General features: G+C 41.3%; 1 protein-coding gene across 5 annotated transcripts in view; it reads left to right on the top strand.

The window, feature by feature from the left end:
* The window catches only part of DAAM (disheveled-associated activator of morphogenesis-like protein), a 43,469-nt gene that overhangs the window by 13,225 nt on the left and 10,908 nt on the right, over window positions 1–19,336 (top strand). For 2 of the 5 annotated variants that reach the window (XM_033345761.2, XM_033345758.2), the window contains exon 2: window positions 17,849–17,956. In XM_033345761.2, the coding sequence (XP_033201652.1) occupies window positions 17,915–17,956 (42 nt within the window). In that variant the 5' untranslated portion in view covers window positions 17,849–17,914. Of the gene's footprint in view, window positions 1–9,801; window positions 10,502–16,029; window positions 16,049–17,032; window positions 17,395–17,848; window positions 17,957–19,336 lie in introns of those variants that run through there. The other 3 variants (XM_033345757.2, XM_033345760.2, XM_033345756.2) reach the window with 3 other exon arrangements.

A 19,336-nucleotide genomic window follows, 5' to 3' on the forward strand; every position in this document is an offset into this window, starting at 1 on the left:
AAATTAACGTTTTGAGGTTAATACGTGGAATGGAAAGGAGATTCGAACATTATCGGCAAAGAAGTAGTGCAGCATTCGTGTCAAAGTAACGATAAAGTAACAATAAAAAGTTAGACAAATGGATGTACGTAGCGATTTATTTTCCGAACTAAATACAAATCATTAGGGGAAATGTTAATCCTACGTTACTGTCCATTAATAAAATTCAGTCCATGCTGAAGTTTATGGCTGTTATTAGAACGAGGAAAATGCAAGATTTGTAACAAAATAACTATGTATTTAAACAAAAACCAAGTTTCTATTCCAAACGAATAAATTTTCATAAATACTATTGCTTCCTGTGTTAAAGCCCCTAACTACTCTAGAACTAACTAACTCGAAGAAAGTCTCAAATTAATGATCGAAACACTCGTTTGTTATCCACAACTGTTTCTTATGGAATTTGGATATTCTGGCGACCCTAAAAGACAGATGGCGAGCAAGATAAGAGTATTATCGCACGAGAGATAAAGCATAGCCTTTGAAGGTCTGGCGTTACCGAAAATGTTCGAGTGGCTTGGTAAAACACGACCAGAAGGTAGAAGTAGCGGTGAAGAGGGCAAACAGTTGGACGTTCTTTATCGTTAAATGTCAAGAGCATCATGTATCATGAATGAGTTTCTCTTGGTTGACGGCACGAGACCAGTGGAACGAACGTGCTATACGTGAAATGTTGCTCCTACTTACCTCGAAGAGTTACAATTAAATATGACGATGTTCCGCAACACGGAAGTGATTCTTTTCGATATAAATTATCGGTTTACGTGCCACGATAATAACCATGCTTCTAATGAAGTGTAGGTTCGCGTTGCTTTTACGACGAACGAGCGCCGCTTCGGATACTCTCTAACGGTAAACTTATTTCTAATTTGCTGTTCCCCGTCGTCTTAAATATCCGACTAGACCGCTGTAACAGCTCGGTATCGATTTAAATTTCGTTAATTTTCATTTGGACTTCACTTGGAAGAGATTATAGAGAACGAACTTTCAACTAATTTAGGTGATTCTACGGGCATTGGACAGTCTAAAGTCTAAGACACATTGTGAAAGTGATAACGTCTCGAGCTGATAGCATAAACAGCGCTATCGTTTCGGCCCGTCAGGATACCGTAAACCGTTCTTTTTTTTCTTAGCACGCGAAGAAATCGCTGGTGAAAAATGTGATGTCGCAAAAAGAGCTGGCATGAGTAATAAGCAATCGCCTTAATGACCACCTCATTTGAACGGCAATCTTCGTTCCCTTGTTAATCTTATTTTATTTCTTTTTTTTTTTTATTTCATCGACAAAGAGAAGATGATGGTGCTCGTGCCTTCTTTCGAAGCAGACCGGCAAGCAAGAATGCGTTCACAATTTTTCACCTGTCAAAATGCGGAACAGGCCCGAATTTTACTCGTTCTTCCCTTCCATCGCGCTCTTCTACTACAATTTTATCGGGCCGATAGAAAACGATTGGATTAATTAGGTAACAGGGAATGGCTTCCGTTAAGTATAACTCTGTTTACCAAGCTGCAGTACCAGGTTCACAGATTTTAAGGTATACTATCTTTTACGGAATATAAAGTAAAATAAGCTTGCGAGCTATCTCAAAGCGAACGAAGTGAAAGCAAAGCGTCTTCAGAACATTGTAATATAAATCTTGGTGGATCAAATTCGACAAAACTTTAATACCTGGTTGAGAAAGTAATCAAAGAAGAAACATTTCAGACAGAAAACGAAGAATTGTAAACTTTCTCAAACGAGTAACGATTAGAATGCAAATACCGCCTAATTATGGGATTTAATCGAATTTTTTTACGAAATATTGTCTCTCTTATATTCTCTTCGATCTCCGTTCGTCGTTGTGAGTGTCTCCTAAAATCGTAAATACGGATAACCAAGAAAAAGACCGTCGCTAGCTGGTCGCCACATCGCAAAGAAGCGGAATGAAGAGGGGACAGCCGTGAAGCGTGCAAGGAATAACGAATGCTTGAACTCGTGCCAAGATGTTGCACGCGGTGGCGTCGTCGTCGTGGGGAATCCGAAGAAGGGACGGGACTCCGTGATTGTCTGATAGATTCTTCCTAACCAGAGAAATTATCCGAATTTGGTGGCTAGGCTTCGTTTATTGAAACAAGACTTGCGTTGCAAGGATATAAATCTTTCTTTATCTGATTTCTGTTCTTTCAACGATTTGTCTGAATGAACTTTTCTCTCTCTCTCTCTCTCTCTCGTTTCGTGCAATAAATTTGTATTCCTATTCAAATACTTGCATCACTGGATATCGATAGATTCATCATTTACCGTTACATCGAAAGTCGAACGTCAATCAATGGACTGACATTGAACATCATAGAGCGCAGGATTACCCATACCTGTTCATTCTCCACGAGTTAATTATTTCGTTATTATATATAGCCTCATGATGTGAGCAAACCCCAATTCGAAACACGCGAACACGATACTAGGAAAACTTCACTGCCAGAGTATCAGCTGTTCCTATTCGCTTAATCCGACAGGAGCTCGGATATACTGGCAGCAATCCAGTGACAGGGGAACAGAGGTAATACTACACTATCGACTCCTGGCCCTTGTCATTCGAGTTCTTTTAATTAAATCATCTCCGGAGCTGAGCTGGAATCGTGAGCAGGCAATATCGATCGATCGCGAATCACCATAGGGTGACGTCAGTACGTTCTAAGCGAAGATCAATCGGTCTCTTGGAGGTTAGAGGTAACTGCTCGAATTTCACCATTGCTCATTCCGTTTCCTTCTTATTTACTGTACGACGAATTTGTCTCTATGCGTTCTATATCGCGGAGGCGTGCTATTATTGATTTCGTCTGGGCCTAAGGGTTTCGTGCTCCACCCACGAGGAGCACCAGTCCTTGTTCGTGTGTGTCGAGTGACTCACCAGTGAGATTCAGCCGCGAATTAGGAATGTATTTCGTGCGAACACCGTGAAGAAAGTTAGTGGGAGATAGACTAGCTTACAGTAGGGTGTTTCCGTTTCGAAAGAGGAAAAAAGAAGATTATAAGCATTAGATGACTTCAGCATTGAGCTTCGTGAAGAATTTCTGAAGGATTTTAGCTCGTAATTTTACAAGAACGATAGGAATTTTTATAAGATGTAAAGAATGCTTCGGCTATATTCTGATAAAGCCCGAGATTTACATATCGTCGAGTTCCATAAACGTGTTAGAAAGTGGGCTTGATAAATGCGAATTGCGTGGTTGTGTACAAGTACGCCGAGCGTCTGGATAATCGTGACCGTGGATAGAACAAGTTAATTTAGTAAGCGTTCACTCGTAAATTCATCTTTTCTCGTGAGAGTGTGCGTTACTTAACCCTGGCATTTAAGTCCAACGGTACATAGAACAAATCGAGGAACACGCGACGATGATCTATCGACGACCTCGTCGTGAGAGTAGCTTATCATCTCAAGTTCGAAAGTTCCTCCTCGCGCCAGTTCCACATTGCCGAACACGAATCGGTAGATGCGGTTTGTTATTTCTTATTTGGCGGCGAGGATAACGCTGTATTGGCATGACTGTGGCGAACTTACGGCCTGAAGAGCTTATCAACGACTAGTCTAATCTTACGGTGCAACCTATCATCGGCACACCGCGGTACTAGAGAAAGACCGCCTTCCAGTTAAACTTCTTAGGTAAGCCTTCATGCGTGAAATTTTCGTTTCTCCTCGAAACGATGAAAGAATGCAACAAGAGGAAACGAAGCGAAAAATCGGCCGGTCAAGATAGACGATTTATCGCAGTAGGATGCGGCAAAAATTACGGCCCACTAACCTACTACGATAGATAAGAGAGTAATCGAGTAGCGCGCGAATCGAACCACTCCTATCCTTCGCTGGTTTTGCTCGCAAACAACCGATTAATCTACATATTCACACGTCTCTTTCGTATGATTTTCTTCGATCTGCTCGCTGGAACTGGTCTAGATTCCGTCGCATCGCGCACCCCTGTCACGAAAGACCTTGTTCGACGATTCGTCAAGATAATCGGAGAAAAGGCAATATGTTGCTGGAATAACGGCCATGGAAATGTTTCTTGCTGTCGTGTGTTCCGATTTCTTTCGACCGAGCTTCGGGCTACTAGACTTCGCAGGCTAATTAAGAACGCCTCGGAAGTGGACTTCAGTCCGTGGCTTTGAAGGCGAATAAAAGGCATTGAATTTTAAACCATACTTCCTCTCTGTTATGTATAATCGAGGTGGATTTCTCCAAGGAGATTTCGTTAAAAGCTTTAGTTTTATCGGATCAAATATCAACTATTGTAAATTGTTGCAGCCATTCGATAACAATATTCCGGACTTTTCCTGGACGTGCATACGAAATAGTGTTGTCTGCACACCGACTTACGTGTCATGAAATCGTAATTAAGTCGATTGCAGAAAGGCGAGTCACGAAAACAATGGCAACGAAGCGACAATCACGTAGATCCTCGTAGATCGACCTTTCAGCACGCCTATCGAATCGAAAATGTGTCCCCCGCATCGGAATCGGGCACCGTTACCGTCGGTGGGCCCCAGTAAATTTATTCTAAAATACTACTGAAGGTCAGTGTGCCATGATTTTTATCAAGCATCATATATATGCTGTGTCACGGTTATTACTAGTAAAAGGATCGAACAATCTTTATGATATTTCCGCAAAGTTGAAGTCAAGGAATCTCACTTGGAATATTTTCAATTTTCTTTCACGTAAAATAGGACTGAGGATCTTATCAGTTGTTCTATTTTATTCGAAAATGGGTCCCTTTTAAATTCATTGCACCTATAGGCATGATCGATATGTCGAACAAAAAACAACGAACGTGCAAGAAACGTCTAATGTTCGAGATCGGCCTTTAAGTTCGCGACCCGAATATCTTGAAATTACGAGCAGCTTTTTATACTTATTTCTGCGACGCTTCCTCTGCCGTTGTCGCTTATTATAGTCATTTTCTTTCGAGTTGCGAGCTATGATTTTCATGTTAATATTTTATGACCGTGTTCCCTTGAACGTTGTCATACACATAAGTACACTTAAGTTCTTGCTTAAATAATCAATATCTCTGGATTTGTTGCAACCACAGTGGAAATCACTCAAAGTTTCTGTGAAATCGATGACCTTCCGTAAGAATTGTATAAATGTTGCTGGATAATCTAGAACGTAACTGTCTTTTCTCGCGAACTTCAAAAGTACGAAGACTAGTAACGGTAGTTTGCTTTGTAGTATAACAGTCTGTTTGACATATGTAAATCCATAATATCTTATCCATGAAGCATCGTGTTGGACAAAAGGTCCAGAACGTGCAGAAAATGGTTAATAGTCGGGAAAAGTCACGAAGGTGGCTGGCCGGACGTTTGGTGCCCATGAAATCAGCACAGACGAGAATGGAATAACGAAATAATGTTTGAATGAGCCCACGCGACGGTCTGAGCGCCCACGCTCGATACAACAGTGTAGCTCAGTCTCGTAAATCCTCAAATACTCTGCGTTTAATGCATTTCACTGAATAACGTTATTTCCATTAATATTTAGCATCGCCATCGATCTTGAGAATTCCTAAAGAACTTATGTTAAATAAAATTACAATCGTCCTAAAGTTCTGCGAACTCTGACGATTTTCCCGCTTAAATGGCATAATGATGCAGCGTAGTAGAGTGAGCCGTTCGGTGTTCTAAAAGTCAAAAGATAGACAGAGAAAAAGATGAAGAGAGGGGAAGGGAGGTCCAACTTAACGGGTCTTTCTCAGTAGGTCGATACGTGCAGTAGTTGACACCGATTAGGACCTCGAAATACATACGCATATATCGGGGGAGTGTACATATGTATATAATCGACCTATAATGGAAGGCTGAACTTGAAAAAGGAGAACTTTGTTGAGCTGTAGACAGAACTTGGAACAACTTCGAATTCATATAGGGGAAGCAAAGCGAATGAAGATATAATTAAATTCTAAGCGATATACACGGTGCCATCAACCGAGATTGGCCACACATTAGCCGGAAGACAACGCACTACTTTTCAAAAGTTTATGTTACGCATTCCGCTTGAAAATCGCCTTATCTGGCTGAATATGGTGGTCTTTTGAAGCACGTGAAGTGCACCACTTAAGTAACAAGCTGTACCACTCACGCGTGTTTAAGATTGTGGTTTCAAGACGATTGCTTCGTGTTTCTAGTAGGTGGTCCTTTACATCTAAGTTGCACAAGGGAAGGTGAAACGTGGATTGGAAATTTATGAGATTATCTCCTTTTCAAATGCGACTCTTCTGTAACACGTTCCACGTTAAATTGTTTAGAATCGTGTTTTACATTGCACCGCTTTGTGCATGTTTTTCCAAGTCTTATTGCGCGTCTATGCGGTCATTGAAATCACCGAGGTACGCGTAATAAGCATTCACAAGCGAATTGTGAACGCTTGTGAATTTAAACAAGCATTGGTTATTGCCGTCAGTCAGTTGGTGCGTGAGCGTGGAAAATCTTTGACAAATGCAATTTCTCTTAGGCTGATCGTTAAGAGTTCATTGTATTCAGATGTTTGTATGGACGTGTTTACCTTCAATTTTTCTATTTTTCTATTTGAATTTACGCCTGACGTGTGCAGTCAATTGCATTAAACGTATCGTATGGATGCGAAGCATTCTTTTTTATTGAGTCTATAAGGATACTAAACGCAATATGCGAACACTCATGCGACTATAATCGTGACGATCGATGTAATCGAGGTAGCAAAATGCGCCATTCCCACCCGTAATAATTTTTATTTGATATGGTGGCATCATTAAGCAACTCTCTTAACGATTCCATATCGATTTAGATGCCGATTTCTACTTCCATATACTTTTGCACTGCGAACGATAAAATAAGTCGCAATGATTGATATTTGCGTCATTAATTGTGGAGCCATAGGAACGCGTGCATGAAGGAAGGAATTATTTTATCGATAGAGTATTAATCTGCTTTTAATCCCCTAAGAATTAAAATATTCGCTTAAATTATTGGTTTCGAAAAAAATACATATACCTTTTCATAGCTTATAATGTTAGTAACGAATAAAAATATTAATCGATCGCAAAAGTACTAACGAGATGCGTCTAATTGAAAATCTAAAATATAGTCAAACTATTTTGTCGTAAATATCATTCTGACTAATTTCAATTTCTCTGATCGGTCATTCAGACTTATGTAGATTGTACCATTGACCATAAATTTCTGTATACGCTATGCCCGCGAAATATTTTCGATGTTCCAAACGTTGTGACATACAATATTTGCGTATAATTTTGTCGAATGGTTGACACTTTTCAAATATCGATGGAAATGCGAGGCTCGGTTACGCGAGCCGACGATGGTTAATGGCGTTGCTGCTAATCGATCGTGTCGACTCGTTTGGTCATGTTATCGCAGGAATGCGCGTAAAGGCGCAGACCAGTACAACGTTACCGACATTACCGGTGAAAACGAGCCGGAGAAACCTTCCTCTATTTCTACCTTCGGTGTGCTGCGTTTCCGCGAACAAGTACATACCTGCTCTTTCTTGGTTACAAGGCCGATACTGCCGACTTTACAACCGTTCGTCTCTTCGATGCTTTACAAGCGTTGTCTTCCTGAACGATGGAATATGTCTATGAAATTTTTCACCTTATCTCCTTTTTCTCCTATTGTCAGAACGCAGAATATAACATGGCATAGCTCGACTTCAAACATTTTGTAAATGGTATTTGTTAAAGCAATATACAAAAATACCGATTCTCGATCTTGCTCTCGATCTTGTAAAAAGACGCAAGGATCATGTAGATGCTAAATCATTCGATCTACATTGCGTTCCGTAGCTCATGAGACACTTTGACGAGCGATAAAACGAACGACGCCGACAATTCGGATCCAATAAACCTCGATCTGCAGTTCGCGGTGTGTTCAAAGCGTAATTTGCAAACTCGACGTTCACTGGATTCGAATTAACTCGATTGAAATGTCGCCAGGACTCGGAGGACCACCGCGACGAAGAATGTGCTCAAGGCCGGTGATCGAGCACGACGGCGGAACTCTCCTCCCCCGTGGAAACAGGAAAAAATCTGGTGATCACGTTCGTGCGTCTCGTTTTACTGCAGAAAAACCAGTCGTTCGGTAGCGAGAAGAGACGAGAATGCATTCCGTTGCAAGGTTGTCGGCAGACAGGCAAACAAGGACGATTTCTTTCCACATCGTTGTCCTCAGCATCCTAATTCGAACGAGGAACAAAGCTCTGTTTGTTTTTTTCCCTAATCTTTCCTCCAGCCCGTGGAAGGCTATGTCTCTCGTGACTCGAAAGCACGTGGCACGCGTACACCTCTCGCGATTTCCACGACTGACTATTGGTTGGCCGCTTTTTACCTCCTGTTCCACCTGCTGCCCGTTTAAGTACAATATACACGCAATCGTACTCGAGCACGACTACCAAAAGCCCACGGAAACGAACAGAACTTCCAAGAGAAAATGCCAACAATTTTCGTACCTTTTCTGCATCCAGCAACGTTTTCATTTTTGGCTCTGCATCTTGTTACTGTTGCGTATTTCCCGGTTTGGCTGGCGTTTTTCATGACTGCACTTTCAAAAATCCTTTACGTTTCTTCTCTGTTTTTTCGAAAAGACGTACAGATAGAAAATTTACAGAATTCTCAACAGTATCGCGCGGTTCCAGGAAACGAATCGTAAAATTACAAATTCTTCTTGCGTACACGTCTCTTCTCGCGTAGGTTCGTAATATGGCGGCCAGCTGGTCAGATCTTGCTTCGTAGGCAATAGAGCTATCATCGAAAAGTGCACAAGCAAATGCAAGAAAGGGAAAGAACTGCTAGCTGTTGATATTTTAGCCCAAATGTACTGCACGTTCTCCACTTCTATTTAGAATTACGTGCACATGTTCCTTTGAAGTAAAAGCAATATTTAGGAAGGTATCTTTGATGCTTCATAAAGCATTTTCCCTCGAACCCGCGTAACTCCGCGTACATTTACCGTGCTGACAAATTACATATTACCTTGCATTCGGCTGCGTATAAATATTCATTCATGACAGCAAGGCAAAAACTCCAAAAGCGCCGAGTCGCGTAAAATTTGGGTCGTTCACGCCCATCCCGGTCAACTTATCTCGAAACGTCTCTTCCATTCGAAGCGTCGAAAGCTTTAGGCCGAGAGAAAAGTATTCGGTCGAGCAATAAAACTTTATCGACGCGAAGGTTTTAACCTGCGTGTCATTAAACCTGGTATTAACTTTGTCCGATATCGAATTGAGCGAACTGCATGTATATGTAATTTCGTTTAATCAATGTCTCGGCGGCCAAGAAAAAATGAGGGGGGCATAAAATCATCTTCGAGAAGCTTTATCTTTCGTATTGCTCATGCCAATTGCAACAAAACCTTTTCTTCGTAAAGTTGTCGGATGTTTTTTGACACCTATGAATCGTTTATCTCAAAGAAAACCATTCCCCTAGTTTTACGATACAAGAGATGGCGAATCTCTGGAAGTATCCCATTGCCAAATTTTCCAAAGGTTCTTGAAATTTGCTCATTTCTTCTAATGTTAGTTCTGCATATTAAACGTCAAACAATATCGGTCGGATGGTCAAGCAAAGATTAAGGTATCCGTGCTGAACAGTCCCCGCAGCACAAGTAGGCCCCCCTTCCTTTCAGGGGCCAGCCGAGAGGCCTCTGTGTGCACCTGTGCAGGTTGAGAGGTGTTGTGTTTTCACCTGGCAGTTCAACCTACAATCGCGAGCAAGAAGGTTCCGCAGCCGCGATCCTCTCGCGTTCCATGCCCACGACGAGACGTCGCGCCTCAAACTCGTTTCCCGGTTTTATTTTGTTTAATCGGTCCTTGAACTTGCTCGTTAAATTAACGAGACATGGTGAAAAAAGATTACGAGGAAAACTAGAAGAAGGCCGATTCGATTTGGTGTTTCGAATAGGAAATGATGTCGTGACAAAGAAACGGGATAATATTTGGTCAATGGCAAGCAGAAATTGTTAAAATAACTTGGAAAGAAAGAAAGATCCGATGAGAAGCTTTTCTCAAGACAATAGTGACTGGAGGAATAACGAGGGTTCCGATTCCACCGCAGAATCTCCGTGATCAATTAATTCGATTAGTGGTTTCTTTCATGGAGCCGGCTTCGTAGAAGTTTCCAAGCGACGAGAAGCAGGATTTCTCCGTGATAGCGAATGAAATCGAAGTCTGGTGAAATTAGTCGCAAGAACGTTGTGTACCGCTTTATTAAGGGAACATATCGCGTCGATTTAGCTCCATCCGTGATACAGGATATGCGTAATTTATCAGTGTTTGTGGAAAAATCTTGATCGTCTGAGAAAAAAAATTGATTACGCTTCGAGCAAGACATCATCCCATTGCGGACATAATCCGAAAGGTATTCCTTTCCAGGAAGTGGTTCGTTATCAACAGCCAGAATGGACACCGTGCTGGAGAAGATGGGCAAGATAAATCTGGTAATGTTTTTGTGATCAACGTTGTAATATTTATATAAATGATTAATCGAACAAGCAAGACAACTCTACGAATGTGTAAAAAATACAGTCTCGTTTTCAAATTCGACATTGAAAATCGTTTTAATCTGGAAACTGCGCTTGAAATTCCTTTGCGCTTGTGCTCCTATGTAAGTCTTCTACTGTTTTTGCTCTCATTTCCGCAGCTAGCCGGAAACGTAAAGTTCTATAGATGATCTTGGATTGTGGTTCTTACACCGTGAAAAATCACTTGGCATACCACAAATCGATGCTCACTTCCGTCAATTAAAAGTTACCTGTTCACCTGGTAGGGACTGACAACTCGATGATAATCGTGTTTCAACTAGATTAATAAACAACCGTACGAATCGTGATATCGTCGTAGAAATTACATATTGAATTTTACCGTTCATAGGAAAATCACTCCGCACCATAATCGTATATGCAAACGTATGTAGTTATCCGTGTCGGTGATCGCGTTATATGTCTTTTTTCGGAACCATTCTGGTCAGCTTGGACGCAACTTGACTAGATGTTTAGCGATTACCTCGTTACGATCGACTGGTTTAAGTCTGGCTCGATCGTTTTTGCCGGCGGGATCGCCAGGGGCTCGCTTCGATAGTTGCATATTCCAACCCAAAGCTCGTGGATTCCTGCTACAACCACTGAATCACCCGCAGCAATAACTAAATTGCTATGAACTACCATGCTAAAAATCTTGCGTCTCTTGCGACGTTGTCGTATACATGGCATAACAGTTTTTCTTGAAAATTTCGAAAGCGTCCACGTTAATGAATCACGAAGATTGAAAATCCAATCGTTTGACGATCTTGGACAGATTTTGCTCTACACTATTGTCGTAAATCGTGCGTTGCGGAATCTTGATGTGGTTTAATCGCCCTTAGAATGGCGATTTGCGCGAGCAATTTTCTTTTTTCGTTACATTTATAGAAGCAGATTATGGAAATCGTAATCGAAAGGAGAAATCCTACTCGCGATTCTCTGGCTCTGATTATTAACAATGGGGCGACTGATATCGAAAGAGAGACTATGAGAATCTCTTACGATCCTCATAAATAAGTGAAAACGCAAACTAAACCTTAGGAGAAGAAACGATAGACGAAGTATTGTGTACTCATTTCCTCGTTATAGAGATATATCGATTTACGTCGCTCAGATATAATGTCTCTGTCGAATCTGCTATGGTTACGGTTAATTAAATCTCACAAAACACGAGACTAATTAGCACTAAGTAAGTCAACTAATGTTATCGTCTCGTCTTTTCTCTCAATTTATAAGAATGTTTGAAGCAACGAGGAAGAAGCGATATTTTCGTTAAGGTACATTCACCATCGCACGCATCCGCAACTAATTAAAAATTATACAAGCAGATAAAAAAAGAAGCCCGCATCTAAACGGTTCCTTGTGCAAGTCGTTGCGTACGCTGCGCATCTATTCGCATTCTGTGCACGCATCCGAGTGCAAATTATGTATGTATATGTATATATACTTTGCGCCAGGCCGTTGTCCTTGCCTAATGATTCGACCAATTTTACTATGAATTATATTTTAGTACAGAAGTCCAATTTCCGATTTTTCTCAGACTCTGAAATATTCCTGTCTTCGATGAGGGAACACTGTGAAATTTGCAGGGCGAGATGTCGAGTCGAAAGTGTTCCCAGGTATCTCCATATATGGAAAAGCAATCGAGCATGGTGAAACGTATGTAACAATGGTCGCTGAAAAGTAACTGAATTATCGGTTTCGTTCTTTCTCCCGGTCGAACAGGTGTCTCTCTTTAGTCCGAACTCTCACCGAAGATATTCGGCGAGTGAAACTTTTTGGGTGCCCTCCCTTATCGGCGCCGATTGATCGATGCGTTCCATATCCGGAACGGGTATCGCAATCACTTAACATAGTAGAAGAATAGGTTCTTTAGACCTCGCTTTCTCCCTGTTTTGCACACGATCCTTCTGGAGTGGACACCGGGAATTCTTACTTAGAAATGAGAGAACAATCCGTGTTTTACTTCCTGAAGAGAAACGGAATTTTGTTGCGTGTTTATTTTATCAAAGGGAATCCAATCGAATTCTTGAATGGAGTTTGGCCTAGTTTGTTCGTATTCTAATCGTAACAGGAAGGAATTCGTGGCTTTCCGTCGTAAAAACTTAATCAGATACAAGTGTTGGTTTTATTGTGCCGGTTGTTACAAACCGACGTTCGTTTTTATGGGTTATGAGATGAAACATTCAACTAAAGGTGAACAGCAATAAAAAGACTTAATAAAAAGACTTAATAAAGAGTCCTTTGTTTTCTGGCGTAGAAAGATCAATCAATTTGAAATTTATCGATTTGACTATTTTAACGCGTAAACAGCGCTCACACGGATAGAAACAAATATTCCATTAGGCTAATAGCTGTCTATGGAAACAGTTACTGAAATTACCATTTCAGAAACAAACTTTCACATGCAAATGCCATTCGAAAATATCTTATTACGAATCCCTAAACATGTTTTCCTTGAGGAACGAAACGAAACTATGTACCTTGGTTGAATAGATTTAAATTCCAAAATCTTTCACTGGAACATTTTTTCCCATCAACATCAACATGGTCACCATTTTAAGTTATCTTTGACGTCTCTCACACACATCGTAGTCCATTTAAAAAATGCGGTGCAAAGATATCTGGTGGTGTCTGTAGATCGATCACCGAAGCTGTCAAATTCAGGCTAGACTCAAACATTCTGGTTCGTTTTCTTTCCAAGCATCCCGTAAATCATCGGATTTATGTCCCTTCCTGGCGTTGGAAAGCTGCTTTTAGACTTTCCACAAATTGTTACAATTTTGATCCTACGATTTCTTCTGTACATTTCTATGAATGTGGGAAATTTCCGTATCTCGAATTATAATCGACTGCGTTTTTTAATTACTTCAGCAAACCTTGAATTGCTGCAAAATTGCAGCAATCATAACACGATTAACACGACGATGACGAGACTAAGGAGGATCTTAGCTCTATTAAGTCGTACTTAGGTATCTTTTGTTCTCCTTTTCTGAAAATGTACATCCTTGAACGCGTGTATCGAGCGCAATAAGAGTAATCTCGTGCAGCCTGTCTCACGAAGCCGTTCGCAATTAACATTCTCGAATGATGCACGAGGCGATCTACGATGACAAATCACGCGAGAGTGTTTAACGTCGAGATTTCTAGTGGCGGGAGGTCATGAAGAATAGCTACCGAGACCGGATAACCGGTGCCGTGAGATTCGAAGCTCGTTTTGCTATTCCCTCGTCCTCTTTCTGTCCGATTAGCTCAGCTTGTTTAATAGAAATATTAGGAAATGCGAATTAATGATCGAACAAATGAAAACTCGCTATATTCATATAGATTCTATCTTTTATCTTCTTTGAGGCGAAAGCCCCGTTTTTTAAAGACTTATATCTCAATCATTGCAGCATGCAAATGTTGACGCTTGCCTTATTTTCACTGATAAATTATCATGTCAGCGACGATGGCTTCTTGCAATTTTATCCTCCTAGGCACCACGTGAATCACGTTGCAATCGGTTCGAGATACGTAGACACATCCGTTTAATAACCCGATTCGAAGCTGCTCTCAACTCTTTGTGCATCGTCCTATCTAAATATAAATCAACATATGAAATACTACGCGGCTCTCCCGGCTCCGATCGAAATTAGAATCTTCAGACCAGCGAGTTTCTCTTCTAAGGTTAATGTCATAATTGCGCGCGTGATACATAATCAAAAGGCATTCCTTAATCGACTGTTTTCTAAGCTCTTAAATCAGCATTGAAATTCACGGTGGAACGTATAAATTTCGGTCGAAGCGACGTAATCGCGAGATAACTGTTTGATAACACGTTCCCAATTAATCGATACCGTTTTATCGATACAATATTATAAATGATATCGAAATGAAATAAATTCCCAGCCTCACGCATTCTATTTTCGTAAGAGACGACAAAGTCCAAATGGCTCTAGTGTTCGATTTCATTCATTTACATTAAAATTCTTGTTCGAGTTTTTTGAATTCCAACGTGTTCCTCCGCTAGATGGAATCTACTTCCCAGAAGCCGTGTATATTTTTGGCAACGATCAAAGGAACGAGGGAGAAGAAGAGAAAATGGCCGTGGAAACTCTGTTTCCAGTCAACTGTTAGACATTTCGTGCGCGAATCCAATTTTCAATCTGGCTGACATACATTTCTCGCCATTGTTCATAACTGTACATCGTTCGATCAATTTAAATAGGTTAGGCTACGAGTTTTTAGATATTAGATTCTCCACGCTGAATCTAGAAAACCAAAGAAAGAGTTGAACGGTTCAATGAGCGTTGTACTCTTATACGACGCCTTTTTCTCCAATGAAACTCAGCTATCACATTCGTATAGCTGCTCCTTTATTTAACGAAATAAGATAGAAGATCGGCTCTATCGCTTGCGTCGTTTTGCTTAAGAAGTGTATTTAATTAAACCTTTTAACTTTTCGTTCAGTCATCTCTGCGTTCACTTGAGTAAAATGTACAAGTTGACCCCATTTCTCGAATATCCCTGTATATTTAATTTATCAATGTAAATATTCTTTATTTTCAACGTAAACTCACCACGGCACTACCAAGATTTCCCACTACCAGTTAATGGTAATAGTTGTAATAACAAAGTCATGGATTCCATGATTGCCCTCGTTTCTTCGAATCGAAGAGGCGATGATTACCACGTGTCCCATGCATCGATTCACGCGAGACGAAACTCGAAAGTTTACCTGTGCTCCGCACGCAGAGGCCTCATTTTATGCGGGCCGAAACGACCATTGACAGAACCCGCGCTTTCGAGGCACCTTTTATCCAGGATGCGATCCATACTACGGTGAAAATCTGTCCGATTCTATGGCCCACTCAACGACATTTCTCGTATCCGGACGATTAATGAAGCGCAGAATTAATCGGCGCCTTTCAAATGCCATCGATTACATGACCGTTCGTCATTCATTTTACGATTTTCTTTCGTCCAATCGACTATTCGAGCATGATTTCCTTCAGAAATTGCGATTGCAAAACTCATTGCACCACTGACGCGATTATGTAAACAAATTGGGTCTCATCATCGATATATTCTTCCAACAATCCGTTCTTGGATTTCACTTCGTTTAGATCGAATGTCTACTCTGATATTTGTGCATGATTGAGTTATTCTGTCAAATCAAATATAATTTACATTTCTGAATCGAGCAATAGTTAATGCTGTACAATCGTGTCGCAATTTGAGAACCACTGATCTATTTGTATTTACAGTTGCGAATCTGTAACCCGTGACAGGCTGGCGTGTCTCGGTGTCTTACGAGGAAACGATTTAGGCGTAGATTAAATCGTGCAACCTTGCTGAGTCTGTTCACGAAAGTATGTATCGTAAATATTGTCTTCAGCAAACTATCAGTTATCGAAGAATTCCCATTACATACGTATTACATATCCGTGCCAGTAAGTCTTCCTCAAACGGAGCAGTTAGCAGGTTAGTCCGTCGATATTTTTTCCATTTCTTCGATCGACCCGCATTCCGATAGAAACGCGAACTACGACGCGAAACGAAAGCGATTTCTATGACGGAAGAATCGAGTCCATCGGTGACATAGAATTTCCACAAAGGGTTCCGCTCGAGGGAAGATGAATTTCGCAAAGCAGATAATGTTGCACGTCACGAAACGTTGCCACGATACTCGACCATCGTGAGTAGCCGCATACTCGCGAACGACGGTTATGTGTGTACAACATTCTCGTTACACGAGGCTCCAGCTAACGGCTCATAGAAGGTTACAATTACCTCGGGCAACAGCTGTTCCATGAAATAAAGGGAACGATGCTGTCCTCGGCTACATGGTAACGTCTATGCGTCACACGCAGACCTGCTGAATTAATTGAGAAAACCTAGCTGGATCCTCGAGCCTAACCGGAGTTTATGCTTTCCAAGAGAAAGGTATTAAGGTGTAGATGTTCGTATTCGTCGTTGAATAATATCGTGAAAATACAATAACGAGGATAATCGGCACAGCCATAAATTTCCACGACAGTGTGAAAAGTAGCTGCGACTATAGAAGCTACATTTTTTTAGATCATCGATACGCAATAAAGTAAGAGTGAAAAGAGGCTGAATTTCGAGCGACTCGGCGTCTCGAGTTTCTCCGTTGATGTTTTCCCAACGTCTGGGCATATTTTGCTGGGACGCGCAGTTGGCATAGCACGTGATAACAGACGTGAGATAAGGTTGTACCATTTGCTGAAAACGATCAGTCATCGGGTAAAACTCAATAATCAGTTGTCGCTTCTTATCTTTCACTATGTTACTGTTCCAAATTTTACAAAGGTACATCGCAGGCATACCTTCTGTCGGAGAATTCCAGACATTAATTTTGCTTCTGTACAATGGTCGTTTATCAATACTTTTTGACGAAGGAGACCGCAAACATATTCATATATACCTGCACGATAACCCACTAGCAAAAATTACCGGCGTTCTTTATTTTTCCGTGCGTGGCGATAAGAAATTCGACGGTACGATAAGAGGGACTTCGTTGACTCGACCTCGTTGTCGGCTCGAGACTCTTCGGCTCATCAGCCAAGAGGCAGTCTCGCCGGCGCTCTGATGCGCCCATACTTTGAACGTGCAAAAGTGAAATTCGCGAGTAATTGCGCTCTCCATTACGATCAGTACCGTGTCGTCGCCTTCGGCCTTCCTATCCTTCGTTGGAGAAATAAAAGTGTTATCATCGAATCAGCCGCATGTCGTCCACTAACCAACACGAGGAAATTGAGCCCTGTCCGGAACCCGGACAGGACGGTTGGACCTCGAGATTCTTTTCAGTAGGTGTTCGTGAAGTGAATTTATGTTGGGTTAATTACCGGTGTATAGCATAAATCTGTGACTGTGTTAGGTACTTTTAGAATTTGAAAAAAATGTCGTAATTTCGACGAGGAATAGAATGAATTTTTGCGTAACACGAATGACAAACCAATCATCGCATCGTTACGACGCTGTCATACAAGAGCTGCATTACGTTCGGGTTCCGTAACAAGTTGCCCTACCTGTTCTTTTTATAACGTTTGGTACCGTAGGAATTCATATTGGACAAAAGCGAGTGAAAGGCAATGTTTTTCGTTTTAGACAGGCGCGTCTTTACGACGAAACGCGATTCCTAAAGCTCGTAAGTCCGATCTTTTAGGAAACTTCTTTGTCCGAATATCGATTGGAAAATTTAGTATCGTGACATTTTATCGGCGAATCGATTAAGTGATTGGGACGTTTTCTGACTTGCAGAGGATTCCGAGCTGTCCAGTGAAGAGTCCACAGCCCTTGAAGGAATTCGTGGGTCGCTGCCAGACGATGCCATCGCGGGTGAAAAAGTCTTTCTGCGGTTGCCTTCAGGTAAGAACGAGAGTTGCTACAATTAGAAACTCCATCCAACCAAACAAGTCTTTACAGCAATTATGAGTTACCCTATAATTTGTCCGAGTTTGCCGATGCGCTGTCTATCGGCTGGCCGAACAAAAATTATATGTGTTTCGTTTCATATTTTCTCGGCGAAACGCGTACGATCGATAAGAACTTTTCTCCAATTTATAAGCGTAACGAATCTTTCGTTAATTCTACTTAACCATTCTGCAAACGGTACTATTATTACGGCGCAAATATTTGCAAATAAAAACAATCGGAAAATAGAAGCATAACGAAACGCTTGAACGAGAACAATTAGTGGATCGCGGCGGGCGAGAATCGATTTCGTGCCTACCGCAAATGCGGTTCCGCATTCTATTCGCTCGAATCGGTAACTAGCAAACGAGAACTGATTACCTGAACTTCTACGAAGCAGATTGTCATTAGGAAGTAGTTGCGTAAGTCAAGGTAGAATAGTTTGAGCGAGAACAAAATACACGTAGAGACGGCGCTTTTCCGAAGAGTCGAAACGATGCTAAGTCGCGTCAAGATGACTCGTTTGGATCGGTCGAATTCCCGTACGAGCAGAGAGATGATGCCGTATTAAATCATCGTGCCAGGCACACACCCATAAATGCAAAGCATTCTCGAATGACATCTGCAATGCAAAAGCAACACGTGTGCGTTGCCAGCGCGTGTTCGAGTCGTCGAGATTCCCAGACTTTTTGATCCCGAAAGGGAACGTTCTCGACCGTGTCCGTATAATTTCACTGGGATTTCTATTTGGTCGAGGAGAGACCGGTTACTTTCTTCGTTCCGTAAACAGCTCGTGACACCGTCTAAAGAAACTTCAAATCGCGATAAGCATATAATCGGATTAATCGCATACGCGAATCTAAGCTATAATTTTGATACGAAACTTAGGAATTGGTCGAAGGAGAAAGGCGAATCGGTATCGGAATCGAAAGTGTTGAAGATTGGATCATTAGCAAAGTTCGATGCTTCTTCTTTGCATTCTGGACGAGCATGCAATTATGGCATATAAATGAGTTATAAATCGGTCACGATCTCTTCTGAACCGGAAAGCCGCCGGAAGTGCTGCTAAAAATTAGATGCTGAAACGATTCCTTGCGTTACTCGATGCGTTCAACGCGCGAGATGTTCCATTATGTTCAGATCGACGAATCTCATTACGTTGTGATGCAACATAAATTCGTATAATTCTTATTGTTATGTAGAAATGAACGATCATAAACGAAAAATGTTGCTTTTATTCTGTCGTTGAGAATTTTTGCTATTCTGTATGAGCTGCAACGACAAATGACGTTGTAAATCTGACAAGAAGGATTTCCAATAAATCCTGACACCAAT

The sequence above is a fragment of the Bombus vancouverensis genome, chromosome 9, assembly GCF_051014615.1.
Source record: "Bombus vancouverensis nearcticus chromosome 9, iyBomVanc1_principal, whole genome shotgun sequence".
NCBI lineage: Eukaryota > Metazoa > Arthropoda > Insecta > Hymenoptera > Apidae > Bombus > Bombus vancouverensis.